The sequence below is a fragment of the Cornus florida genome, unplaced genomic scaffold (genome assembly GCF_030987335.1).
Source record: "Cornus florida cultivar Cherokee Brave unplaced genomic scaffold, ASM3098733v1 CherokeeBrave_3.0.0_Hap2_Chr01, whole genome shotgun sequence".
Classification (NCBI taxonomy): domain Eukaryota; kingdom Viridiplantae; phylum Streptophyta; class Magnoliopsida; order Cornales; family Cornaceae; genus Cornus; species Cornus florida.
Genome location: NW_026775571.1, coordinates 67,263,891 through 67,277,437, shown reverse-complemented (window position 1 = coordinate 67,277,437; position 13,547 = coordinate 67,263,891). Strand labels below are relative to the sequence as shown.

General features: G+C 33.2%; 2 protein-coding genes and 1 pseudogene across 2 annotated transcripts; 1 reads left to right on the top strand and 2 right to left on the bottom strand.

Annotated features, from left to right (window-relative positions):
• The first annotated feature begins 398 nt into the window (after positions 1-398).
• Positions 399-497, top strand: LOC132282612 (small nucleolar RNA R71; annotated as a pseudogene).
• A 3,593-nt stretch (positions 498-4,090) lies between these two features.
• Positions 4,091-7,238, bottom strand: LOC132299361 (receptor-like protein 13). Its single transcript, XM_059795910.1, has 2 exons — positions 6,997-7,238; positions 4,091-6,329 (listed from the first exon to the last, which is right to left on the bottom strand). The coding sequence occupies exons 1-2, from the start codon at positions 7,019-7,021 to the stop codon at positions 4,198-4,200; spliced, it is 2,157 nt and encodes a 718-aa protein (XP_059651893.1). The 5' UTR covers positions 7,022-7,238; the 3' UTR covers positions 4,091-4,197.
• A 527-nt stretch (positions 7,239-7,765) lies between these two features.
• LOC132273869 (receptor-like protein 15) lies at positions 7,766-10,114 on the bottom strand. Its single transcript, XM_059774969.1, has 4 exons — positions 9,694-10,114; positions 8,838-8,984; positions 8,055-8,698; positions 7,766-7,834 (listed from the first exon to the last, which is right to left on the bottom strand). Exons 1-3 carry the CDS (start codon positions 10,112-10,114, stop codon positions 8,571-8,573), a joined length of 696 nt encoding a protein of 231 aa, XP_059630952.1. The 3' UTR covers positions 7,766-7,834; positions 8,055-8,570.
• Positions 10,115-13,547: the final 3,433 nt, after the last annotated feature.

Sequence of the window (13,547 nt, the reverse complement as noted above, 5' to 3'; positions counted from 1 at the left end):
CATGAGGACAATTGGAAGTAGAATGTAAAATACTTGAACAAGTCATATATGATTCATTGGATGCATGATGGGAATGGTTAGGGATGGAAGATACTTGATTTGCCGAGTTTTGGTTAATCAAGAATTGATCAAACCTTTGAGATAAGGATTTCATCTCGACGGCTATTTCATTGGAATGGTTAACTTGATGTAAGCTAACACTCTTCCTTCCACTTGAATTCCTACAATTTTTAAAAGATAAAGTTTGATGCAAAGAATTTTCACTCATGCTCTCATAAAGACGCCACACGTCATCCTCATGCCTATTAATGTATGAGCCACCCATGGAAGCATCAACCATGCCCTTGTAATTATCGGATAAACTCTCAAAGAAATATTGAACTAATTACCATTTGGGCATGTCATGATGTGGACACTTCCTAAGCAATTCATTGAATCTTTCCCATGCCTCATGGAACGTTTCCCCATCCTCGTGTGAAAATTCTCGAATTGAGGTTCTCATGGCATTGGTTTTAGAAACTGGATAGTATTTCTTCAAGAACTCTTGTTGCATTTCTGCCCAAGAAGTTATTTAAAAAGGCCTAAGATTGTTAAACCAATATTTTGCCTTGTCTTTAAGGGTGAATGGAAAAATTTTAAGCCTTAAGACCTCTTCCGGCATGTCCGTGTATCTCACGGTGGAACATACTTTAAGAAACTCATCTAAATGCTTGTAAGGTTCTTCACTTGGAAGTCCATGATAGTTGAATGGTTTGTGGTTTGATTTCATAATGGTGTGCTCTAAATGGTGGCAATTGAATGCATGTGGGTGCATTATATTCATTAGCCATATAGTGATCTCTTAAAGCATGGGGAGGGTTAACAATTGGAGGTGCAACATGGGCACCTTGATTGCCTTGAACTATGGGAGGTTGTGGAGCAAACATTGGCCTAGACATTCTCAATGGAACTTGGCCTTGTTGTTGTGGTGGGTGAATGAATGGCCTCGGCATGCCTACTGGTACTTGCATGTTATCATGATGCACATTGGGGTGGAGGATACCTTGTTGGTCTATGTGACCAAGGTCCTCCACATGGTCTTCATTATGTCTTTCCATTGATAGAATGGATTGACTAGATCTACCTTTTCCTCTAGGGTTTTGAACAACGGATTCAAGATGAAAATTAAGAGGGACAAGAGTAGGTTTCAATGATCTACGATCTTGCAAACACAAGCAAAACATAAACAAGTAACAAACAATCAACAATCACTTCACCTTCGCAACAAATCAATTAACAAACTTCCTTCACATACAATGATCCCATACTCCCATGCTATCAACAATATGCAAAGAATAATAAAATTGCCTCCACTTGGGCTCACGATTTATATAAGAATTGAAATACAAGTCTCCACGGCCGACAATTTAACTAGAGATTGAGTTAAGAAAGAGCTCACAAAGGGTCCTTTAGCACTTCAATTCAATTTTCAATTTTAGCCTTGCAAATTTTTTAGATTTTAGCTTTTTCCTTGCTTTTGCTTAGTTCCTTGCTTAAAATGCTCCTTTGCTCACCTTCTAGCTCTGTGCACCTAGTCAAACAAGAACCAACACAATAAGTAACCAAAATGAAAATGAAAATGAAAATAAAGTAAAGACACGATCAAAAGAATACTAATTCCTAATTGATTCCACAAATATGACGCTGCCTTCAATCAATCCCCGATAACGGCACCAAAAACTTGGTGTGCTATGTTGCGTGCACCCCAAAGCTTAGCAAAAGATGTTGGACTAAGATGAGTGTGGCCAAGTTTTACATTTATAATTTGCTACTACTACCTTTCACTAAAAATATAATTAGGGTGAGCAGGGATCGTCCCAAGGGATTGGTGGGTCGTATTAGGTTGTGGAATCGAGATTAGGGTTAGTAGGTCGAATGATCAAAAGATTGGTTGGTGATTGAATTATACTAAGATACAATTTAAACTAAAGTAAATAATTAAATGCAATAGAGAGGAAATAAGAGAGAGAGATCTTGGGGTTTAGAGATCACCACTAAGCATAGCTTTTGTACACCATTAATGAATGATTAATAAGGGGGAAAACATGTATTGCAACAATAGTGTGTGTTTGTGGTTGTTTCAACAAGCATGAATGACTAATTAAGTATATATTGTTTAAGCAACATGGTGGATAGCACAATATATCAAACTAAGCCATTAATCCTTTCTTTAAGCTCACAATCCAAACACATCACAAGGTTAGAGACATATGCTACTTGTTTTCGTAAGTATGGAACATCGAACAACAAGCATGGATTGTCCTCCCATTTAACATCTAAACTACAACTACACTACAATTAAGCTAAGACATGAAATTAAACTCATTAAACTAAGGGAGAGGCACAATCCATCAAGAAATGAGTATGAACCATCAAATAAACCACAAGAGCATTCTATTAAGTACTATGTCTTGACAATCTCTAGATTTGTAGCATCAATACACATAGATATGCATCAATAACATAAAATCTAGAGACAAACATATGAACATCTATTCTAGCATACATAGACATATGGATAGAATGAAATGATCAATTGGAAGCATTAAATCACACAAATCATTGAATAAACAAGATCTATGTATATAAAAATGTCAAAACATATATCACAATACAAATTCCTTCAAAAATACATAAATCAAGATGTAGAAAGCATGCTTAGGGCTAACTCTAGCCCCAAGAGGATGTCTAGCCACTCATGGATGGTGTCCTCCAACCCTCAAGGGCTAACTTTATGGTAGAAATTGCTCATCTTCTTAGTTGATGGAAGAACTCCAAGCTTGTGTCTCTAGCCTCCTCTTTTCTTTTCTTCCTCACTAAGAATACGATATGTCAATTGTGTCCAAAGTCTCTCTAGTATATGTATGTATGTATGTATATATGCTCTTAAGAATGGCTCATATTCCTTATATAGGTAGGTTAAAATGTCACTCCCAATGACCTGGGCTCGTACACCAATATTCCTCCCAATGATTGGATATGAGACAACTTTTAATGAGCTGGAAATTAATTTTTCTTGCACTTGGGGAAGTTCGATCGATCGAACATTCTCTGAGATCGATCGAACATGGCTGAGATCTATCGAACTTAAGCTGGATCGATCCTCTATGGTGGCGCCTATAAAGACAAATATGAGATATTTTGGTATTTTTGGGAAAGAGACAAAAATGGTAGGTGTGGTGGTACAACTGGATAAGATGAAATCTTTTCGATCGATCGGAAGAAAGTTGGATCGATCAAACTTTGTGGGATCTTTGGATAAGGACAAAAGAGCTTGGATCCATCTTGAAATGTCTAGATCGATGAACTTTCGTTCGATCGAATATTTCCTGAGATCAATCGAATTTGCTGAACTTTCACCACTTGCTTTATTTTGCTCCCACTTTGCTACTTTCTTTGATTCATCTCAAGATTGCTTCAATTATGCTCTTATTTAGCTGAGTTAACTTATTTTGGGGATAAGTACCTGAAAATGGAAATAATACAAAATCAATCTAAAGCAGGAAAATAAGATAGATAAATGTTCTAGAATACCTAAGTTTAAGGGGTTTACATGCGCATTTTTCAGCGCTCATTAGAAACATTTTGAGACAAGAATTAGCTAGGCAGAAGAAATGCTATTTTTATTCTTTGTTGCTATTTGTTATAACCTAGTTTTATATTTGTTACTTTATGTGTGTTTAAATGCATACATCATTTGTATATTATGTAGTTTATGCCTATTATGTTACCATGTTTGGACTATTTCCTCTCCTTTTTCCTAATAAAGTATTGTTTTGACATTTTTTTTTATTTATAATTATTCACATTTGTTTTCCTCCCTAAACTCCATTCTAATTTTTTATTTTTATTTTTTATTTTTTGGTATTTGCTGGCTAATAAAAAATCTGAAATAAAAATTTGATCAATTATACGTTTAGGCATAGAGAAAAAATCTGGACTGAATAATCTTGTTATGTCAAATGCCAAACAATAATTGACAGGAAAGATAATGATAGAGAGTGCAAGAGAACAGAGTAATAGATATAGTGAATATTTTGATCTTCGGATTTGAACCAAGCGATTTATCAACCTTGAGCATGTATAAAGCTAGTTATTAGCATTACTACACTCGAATGATGTTATTATGTATACATAAGCAAACACTAGCTAATTATACTAACGAGCCAATAGCTTGTAGATAGCATCAGAAGCAAAGTAATAGCTTGAATACATACACTCCTCAATAAAATTGAACCATCTTCTTCGCCAATAGGGATTGATACCCAGAACAGAAGCCAGAGCCAATAAGAACATGACGTATGACACGTAAAAAGTAACATAAAAAGCCTCTGGATCGATTTCATACCATTTTGCCTCACTTTCTTCTGAAATTGTTGTTGGTGTGTTTGGAGACTGAACAATGGTGGTACAATTTTTCTCTAATTGTGGTCCACAGAGATAAGGATTTCCCTCGTAGCTGCTTCCATCAAATGTCGAAAATTGGGCCTTCATGTCAGGAGTTTTACCCGATAAGTTATTGTGAGCTACAGAAAAGACTTCCAGAAAATTCAGGTCAATCAGCTCTATAGGGATCACTCCACTCAACTTATTGTAAGAAAGGTCCAAGCTCTCTATTTGAGTCAGTCTAGAGAATGCTCTGGGGATGGATCCTTTTAACTGATTGTGAGACAAGTTCAATGCAAGAATCTCAACTAGCTCTCCTAGCTCGTGTGGGATTTCACCTGTTAGGTTGTTGCATGACAAATCCAATCCTGACATAAAGTTTATGATATCACCTTTGTAAGAACTAGCCCTTCTTTTTGTAACGAACTCAGCTTCAGCTTTCTTATCTACTTCAAATGTATTCACATAATATCTGATATCTAAAAGCACGAGGTCATTTGGCCCTATCTTTCCAAAAAAGATATTACTGATGCAACGAGGAATTGACCCAGAAAAAGAGTTGTTAGAAAGATCCATAAGGGATATCTTATTCAACTTACACAACTGATTTGGAATTAAACCATTCAAATGGTTTCCCCTTAGCAGAAGTACTCTTAAGTCGGAGAGTGCGCTAATCCCATTCGGAATTTTGCCGGATAAGCTGTTATCTCTAACATCCAATATCAACAGAGATGATGAATTGACAAAAGCATTTGGTATTGGTCCCGTGAATTTATTTGCCTGCAAATAAATATATGTCAGTTGGTTTGAGCAAGAAGGTAATGATCCAGAAAGAGAGTTATGAGAGACATCCAAGAGCTCGCCTATAGGTAGTTCACATGGTAACCGGCCTTTGAAATAATTATTTCGCATGATGACGGCATGCAAATCTGTCATATTACTTATCCAGCTGGTAATCACACCGGAGAAGTAATTGTTGCTAATGTCCAACGCAAACAGCTCAGAGCTTTCGGAAATTGTGTTGGACAAAATTCCCGAGAACTGGTTGTCATCTAAATACAGAGCCTGTAAGTTGGTCAAGTTGAAGTGTGTTGAGAGTATTTGACCATGAAATTTATTTCTGGATAATTTCAAAATATTCAAATTGATGCAACCTGAAACCAATTCCTTTGGTACTTCTCCAGAGAACATGTTAACAGACAAATCCAGTATCTTTAAGGCACTCATGTTGCAAAGTGATGACGGAAGAATACCTTTGAAAGAATTTGTGGATAAATTTAGATACGAAATGTATGGAAGACTCATTGAAATGTTTTCTTGAAGTTGGCCATGAAAGTAATTGGCAGAAACATCCATCAAAATAATACTCGTGTTAAGGCGTGGTGACAGATCAAATTGACCCGTGAAAGAGTTGTTCCTCAGATTCAGAACTTCAAGTCTTGGATTGTTATTAAGCAAGCAGTAAGGGAAAACTCCTGTCAAGTTGTTGTGGGAGAGATCTATTTCTCTTAATTTGTATTGGTGAAAGAGAAACTTGGGTATTTCACCGGTGAGGTTACAGTTTGATAACCCTAGGACTTTCAACTGAAACTTGGGAGCCCTAGAATTTGAGTAATCATCAGTTTCCACCTCCAATTTGTTGTCGCCTAATTCAAGAACCTCAAGCTTGGAATGATTGGCTAACGAGCTGAATGAGAATAAACCCTGAAAATGATTATTCTGAAGATTGATGTGTGTCAGAGATGTGAGGTTTGATATGATAATAGAAACGTCTCCTGTGAATTGATTCGCAGAGAGATCTAACACTCTAAGGGATGTTAAATTGCTCAAACATGGAGGAAGGATTCCTTCGCAGGTGTTTACACTAAGATCCAACTCTTGAAGGTTCCTTAGTTCACACAAACCTGCAAAAGAAGAAAAAGATGATAAGCGCAGTGATTTGACAAATGAGGCGATCGGGAAAAGAAGAGTTGACCAATAAACAGAGAAGGCGTCACTATAATAGCAAAGAACAAATGCTATGTTTTCAGTTTTACCTTGAATAGACAAAGCTAATATTTGGTAAGTTATTATGAAATCCAACCAATTTGTCATATTTTTTCCCTCTTCTAACCAAATGGTGCAGAAATATTGTTGGAAAGGTCCCTTCCATTAAATTGTGCTTCAGTGATAGAAATTTAAGAGTAGGGAGATTAGCCAACCACTTTAGAATGTCGTTGTTGAAATAGTAATTGTAGCTTAAATCCAGGTGCTCTAGCTTAGAATGTTGTCGTTGAAATAATAGTCAAAGTGTTGTTGAGATAATTAAAGCTCAGATCTAGAACCTCCAAGTTCTTGAATGAAATCAAATCTACCAAATGAAGAATGTACATAATTTAGTGATGTTTATGGTAGAATAAGCAAATATAAAAAATTATCCTTACAACTTATAAGTACTATAAGGAAGATATTTGTGTAGTTGGATTGGTAGCGTGCCATTCAGTCCGTATAGAATGCATACAAAACCCAAAACCTAATATTTGAAATCCAACCAATATTTATCAGAATGAAATGGTATTCAACTACACATACCATTGTTGGAAAGGGGGCCTTCCATTAAATTTTCGTGCAGTGATAGAAATTTAAGAACTGGGAGATTAGCCACGGACTTTAGAATGTCATCGTTGAAATCGTTGTAGCTTAGATCCAGGTGCTCTAACTTGCTTAACTTTGACCAAGTTTGGTAATCTGGGTACGTAGAGAAGAAGACATCATTAAAAATGATATGATTTAAGCATATCTACCATCATATAACTATATATATATTAAAAGAAAAGAAAAAAGAAGAAATCACACGTATGTGACTTAAATTCTACATCCATCGTTGAAGATGGTCCAGAGATTTAATTATTACCTCTGCAAACCTCAACCTAACAAGCTATCTTTCTTTCTAAAGCTCTTATATACTTCAGTTCAAAATACAAGAGAAATAATCATATTAATTACAAACTAAAACAAAATCGAGACGTACAAACGGAGGTTTTAGATTCAAAATTCAAGACACTATTATGAACATAGAAAAGCTTTAGCTATAGTTATTGTGGTGGTGGTAGTAATCTTCTCTAGATTGCCATTCAGTCCGTATAGAATGCATACATAACCCAAAACCTAATATTTGGTAAGTTATTATGAAATCCAACCAATATTTATCAAAAAGAAATGGTATTCAACTACACATACCATTGTTGTAAAGGATATAATAGCAAAGAAATTGTATTCAACTACACATATGAATAAACACAGAAGATGTACGTCACTATAATAGCAAAGAACAAATGCTATGTTTCAGTTTTACCTTGAATAGACAAAGTGCTGTAGAGATTGTTAAAGCTCAGATCTAGAACCTCCAAGTTCTTGAATGAAATCAAATCTACCAAGTAAAGAGTGTAGATAATTTAGTGATGTTTATGGTAGAATAAGCAAATATAAAAAACTATCCTTACAACTTATAAGTACTAGAAGGAAGATATTTGTTTAGTTGGACTGGTAGCGTGCCATTCAGTCCGTATAGAATGCATACATAACCCAAAACCTAATATTATGATCGAAATCCAACCAATTTATCAGAAACAAAATTTCAGTACACATACCATTGTTGGAAAGGGGCCCTTCCATTCCATTGCCCTGCAGTGATAGAAATTTAAGAACTGGGAGATTAGCCAACGACTTTAGAATGTCTTTGTTGAAAAGGTTGGCGCTTATATCCAGGTGTTCTAGCTTGCTCAACTTTGATAAAGTTTGGTAATCTGGGTACGTAGAGAAGAGAAGAGGACATGATTAAAAATAGTACTATGATTTAAGCTTCTCTACCATCATATATATATATATATATATATATATATATATATATATATATATATATATATATCACAAGTATGTGACTTAAATTCTACATCCATTGTTGAAGATGGTCTAAATATTTAATTATTACCTCTACATTTGCAAACCTCAACCTAACAAGCTATCTTTATTTCTAAACCTCTTATATACTTCTTCAGTTCAAAATACAAGAGAAATAATCATATTAATTACAAATTAAAACAAAATCCAGATGTACAAACATAGAACAACTTTAGCTATAGTGATGGTGGTGGTGGTAATAATCTTCACCAGATTCCTACATATTGAATTGCAAAAGAATCACAAATTTTAAAATTACCTTGCACTAGAAGGGAGGCATTTAATCTGTTGCCACTTAGATCCAACTTCTCTAATTTCCTCAGAGCTGATAGCTCTGTGTAGTTAAATTAATTGAAACAGAAAGAGTAAAGAAAATTGAATAGGAATAATATATATATATATAAATAAAAACTATATAAAAAGTAGGTATTGGATGTCAGATGCTCAGTATAAATGATGTGAACAAAACATGCCTTTGACAGGAAGAGGTCCTTCCAACATATTCCAACTGACATTTAAAGTTTTTAGTGATGTGAGTGAACCCAAAGGTTCTAGGACACTGTTATTGAAGCCATTAAAAGCAAGGTTTAAGATCTCCAATTTCAACAACCTTTCAAAACCTGCAAATTAAGAGAGAATAATTACTTCAAATGAAATAAATAAATAAATCTCCATGTTGTTGTATAATACAAGTACTACGTAATCACCTACTGTAGCAGCGATGTTTGGAAACCTATGTGAAATAACAAAAAAAAACTGAAAACCTTACAGATTATTTGAAACCATGGAAGGCTTTGATTTATGATTTAGAAGAAAAGTGGAAAAATAATTACATAGCGAAGGATTGACATTGTACCAAAATTTAGATTACCTTCAATCTCAAGGGAGCAATATAAATAAATTTCTAATATGATTAATTTATAATTAAATTTTACAATTTATAATAAAATTTATTATACTTAGTTTAAACTTTTTTTACCATAAAAAATACCTTCTTTTTTATCCAATATTTATGAAAATTTAATAAATTACTTAAATAAAAAATTCCTTTTTGTTTATGCAATATATTCATGAAAATAATAAGAAATTACTTAAAATTGTTTTAAATTTTTTTAATTAAGATTTTTATTTAAAAAATTAATATAAAAAATTAAAAGTAAATTCATGCAAATTTAATAGAGAATGAGTATATGTCATCAATATAGTATTAGTTTTTTTTCATATTATAATTTATCTCAGTAAGAAAAATAAATCAAGTGTAATTAAAAAGGAAATAACATTACCATCATTTAAAGAAAAACAGTCTAGCCAACGAAATGTTTAGATTACCTTCATTTTCAACAGAGTCATAAAAATAATTCGAAGATAAATCAAGATTCAACAGCTCTTCAAAAGGTTTAAACAAGGAGACATTTAGATGATAAATAGATAAGTTCTGGTATGGCCATAGATCATCATCAGAAAAGTAGTGGTATAGCCCTAGATCATCGAGAGTGAGCACCACCACTCTGCCTGTGGTGTGGTTGCAAGCAACTCTCTCCCAGTCACAGCAATCACTTTCTCTCTCATCAAGCCATGAAGGTAGAACCAAATTATGGCTTATCTCATCAATGAAAGAGGCCTTGAGTTGAAGCAAGCCAATCCTCTCCTCTTCAACACAACCTTCCACTCCATGGTTTTGGTTTTGAACCAATAAAACTATGAAAACCCATAACAACAACCACAACAATTTCACAAGTACCCCCTCCATTGATGTGTATAATGATCAATAGAACATCAATCCACATTTATAAGTCCTTTCGCAACACATAGACACGTGGAAAAAGGTGCAAACACAGGAAAGAAAGGTAGGGGAATGAACAGAAAGCAATGACAAGTCTTTTCCTTCCGTGTAAATAATGGTTAATAGAAACACTACTTCGGTGGGTGGACCAAAATATTCTAATTGGGGCTCCCAATTTATATTTAATAATTTTGAAAATTTTATAAAGCAATTATAAAATCATTTTGTTTATAATTATAAACCTTAATTAAATCTAAAAATGGGAAAAATGCAATCAAAGTAAATAGACGAAAACTCATGTGACAAAAATAATATAGAGAAGAGAAAACGGTAAATTGCAAGTAAAAAGAAAAGTGGAAAAAAACGTTTTTATCAAAATTTCTTTAGCAGTTGTTTAAATTATTCCAACAAATAATTTTTGATAAAATGTTTTGAGTACTCTGATTTTACTTCGGGAAAGATATAAAGTTATAACCTTAACTAAAGATTAAGAAAAAAATTATAATTTAACTAAATAAAATTTCGGTAAGTTTTAAAAGTAGTTGTAGATACTGCCACATAGCAACAGGCAATTAAAAGTATGGTAGAGTGACCTCCCATGCGATTTAGCCTATTTACACATGACATTAACCTTATGTATTTTGTTGCACCGTACCCTCTATGATTTGCTCCATTACGACGAATACTCCCTTCTGCCCAAAATTTTACAATGATCAAAATATTCATCAACAAGTAAAAAAACATTACTACCCTTATATTGCCATAAAATTATAAAAATATATATAAATATATTGCCATAAAATAATAAAAAAATATAAATAAATAAAGTCTTATTTTCATGAACAAAAATACATCTCTCTCTGTCCACTGTATATACAACATATATCATTTATATTTGTAGAATCTAAAAATATAATTTGAATCTACCCTCAATTCAACCTACCAAGAAATACGGATCAATAAGTCAAATTTGTTATATATCATGTGTGGGGTCCACCTCCAATATATTATGTTATGCATAATGTGAAAGCATATGTTTGTGGACAACATTACAATTAACCATTGAGTTTAGTGGTGATAGTGGGATGAGTTGGAATAACACGAGTGACTTGGTGGAAGAAGCATTGTAATTGAGACTATAATTAAATATGTGTTGTGTATTGCATTGTTCTCTCTCCCTCTCTAGATTGTTCTCTCTATATATTATTGTGTATGTAATCTAGTGTTTTAGATTTATGCTATATTTACAATTCGTCATTAGTACAAGTCTCTAATCAACTGAGACTTGAACGAGAAGTTCTCATTCCCTCTCTCTATTTAAGGATTCTTTCGACTCGGTGGGTTTTTGGCCCGCCCCCGTCCCTAATGGAGTGGATTTAGTGGCCTTTAAATGGGTTTGGGACGCGTATGGCAAAACAATTGAAAATTCGAAGCGGGTTTGGGGTGGGGGCGGGGGCAGATTTAGTGATGACCCCGCCCCAATTATATATATATATATCTTTTAATTTTTTTTACATAGAAAATATATATTTTATATTATTAAGACTGTTGTTACTTTACTACAAGTGTCTGTTAATGTATTAATATTCACTACTTAGTAATTTAAAAGTTGGGCCAACTTATTTATCAGTCTAATTTGAACACATTGGGCTAGGTTTTTTTTTTTTTTTTTTTTTTTTTTTTTTTTTTTTTTAACATAATAAAAACGGCCCACCCTCGCCGCACGTCGCAATTAAACGGAGTATATGGGGCAGAGTCATTATTTTGTCTACCTAAGTAGGGGTGGAGATGGTATAATAATTACAAACTCGTTCCAGAATAGGGATGGAGTTAGTATAATAAATTTTCTAACGGGGCGGAGTAGGATTTAGCAAACCCGCCACAACTCCACCCCGTTGCCATCCCTATCTCTTTCTCAACTCATATATCTCATTTGTAATATTGGTTTTGATAGATTGTTGAGTTTGTTTGATTTGCTGAAGAAAATTTATTTCTCACTGAAGGGTAAGAGTTTTTTATATTAATACTACGTATTATTATTTAAAGTAAGATATGTACATATTTATAAAGTCAGTACTACCACTCTTATTGTTTATTATTTATTTCATATCGGTTCTACCACCTTTATTGTTTATTGTTTATTGACCTTACGATATAATAGATATAAATAAACTATATGTGGCTTTTACATATTAAAATAACCGGATGGTTTGTTTTCTTATTATTCTTATTATGACCAAATTTTAATTGTACACTTATTTCTAATAAATCCTTGATCAGATCCATTTTATGGACATTGAGATTACGACTAAATAAAAAATTTAGCGTCCTTGGGAATTGCATCAAGTTTATGATAACTTGAAAATTGAATATCTTACGGTGTAAGACCCACTTATTTTGTGGTAAAAATTCACGGAGTCTTGTGATCCTTCTAAAAAGTTCAGTGTGAATGGATGCAATTGTGGTTGCAGGATTATAAAATTATTGATGAATATAATTCGACAATGTTTATAATCAGTTATGTTGAGATAACATGGAGAAATAATTACTAATGAGTATATGTTGAAAAAAATATCATCCACTTATCACGTCGAATGCGTAAATATATGAAATATTTGATGTGGAGAAAAAAATTACTAAAGGGCATATATTTACAAAGAAATACTCCACTAATCACGTTGAATACGTGAATTTATGAAAAACTGATATAATGACAAAGTAAAATGATGAGCTTTTATTATAATATTATCAGTCCCACTAGATAGAAAATATTTCTAAAGCGAAATTTGCTCATTTCACAACCATGGATATGGTAGTGGGTATAGTCATAGTATAATTAACTACCAACATCATAGAAGTTATCATTATAATTTCATATTGTATTCCTAAAAGTGGGACCCAAGTAATATGAAACAAGCAAAGTGAGAGAATTTGCCTCAACCCATATGATACATGTTGCTTGTTATCAATGTGAGATCGCATGTTGTTTGTTATCAATGTGAAATTGATCAGTGTGAAATTGATTATGGAGTGGTGTAGCCCATTACCTAGAGATGTGGACTTTAGTAAATTCGTATCTACCGTGATGTCCACCTCTTGATTAATATATAAACATGTGCATGTAGTTTAATATAAAAGGGGTATGTAATTACATGACTTCTCACCAACTAATTACTGTCACTATAACATCTTCCTTACCTTACTGCTTCTCGTACTTCGCAATCGTATATAACAATTTCACAGTTTTTAAATGTTCAGAGTTGCTATTACTTGTATATTAGTTAATTGATTGTTTTCATTTACTTTTTGTTTAATATACGTGTCATGATTTTTTTATTATTTTAAATTACATAACATGATTAAATGTTAGAATTTTGTGATATAAGTCAGCATGGTTTTA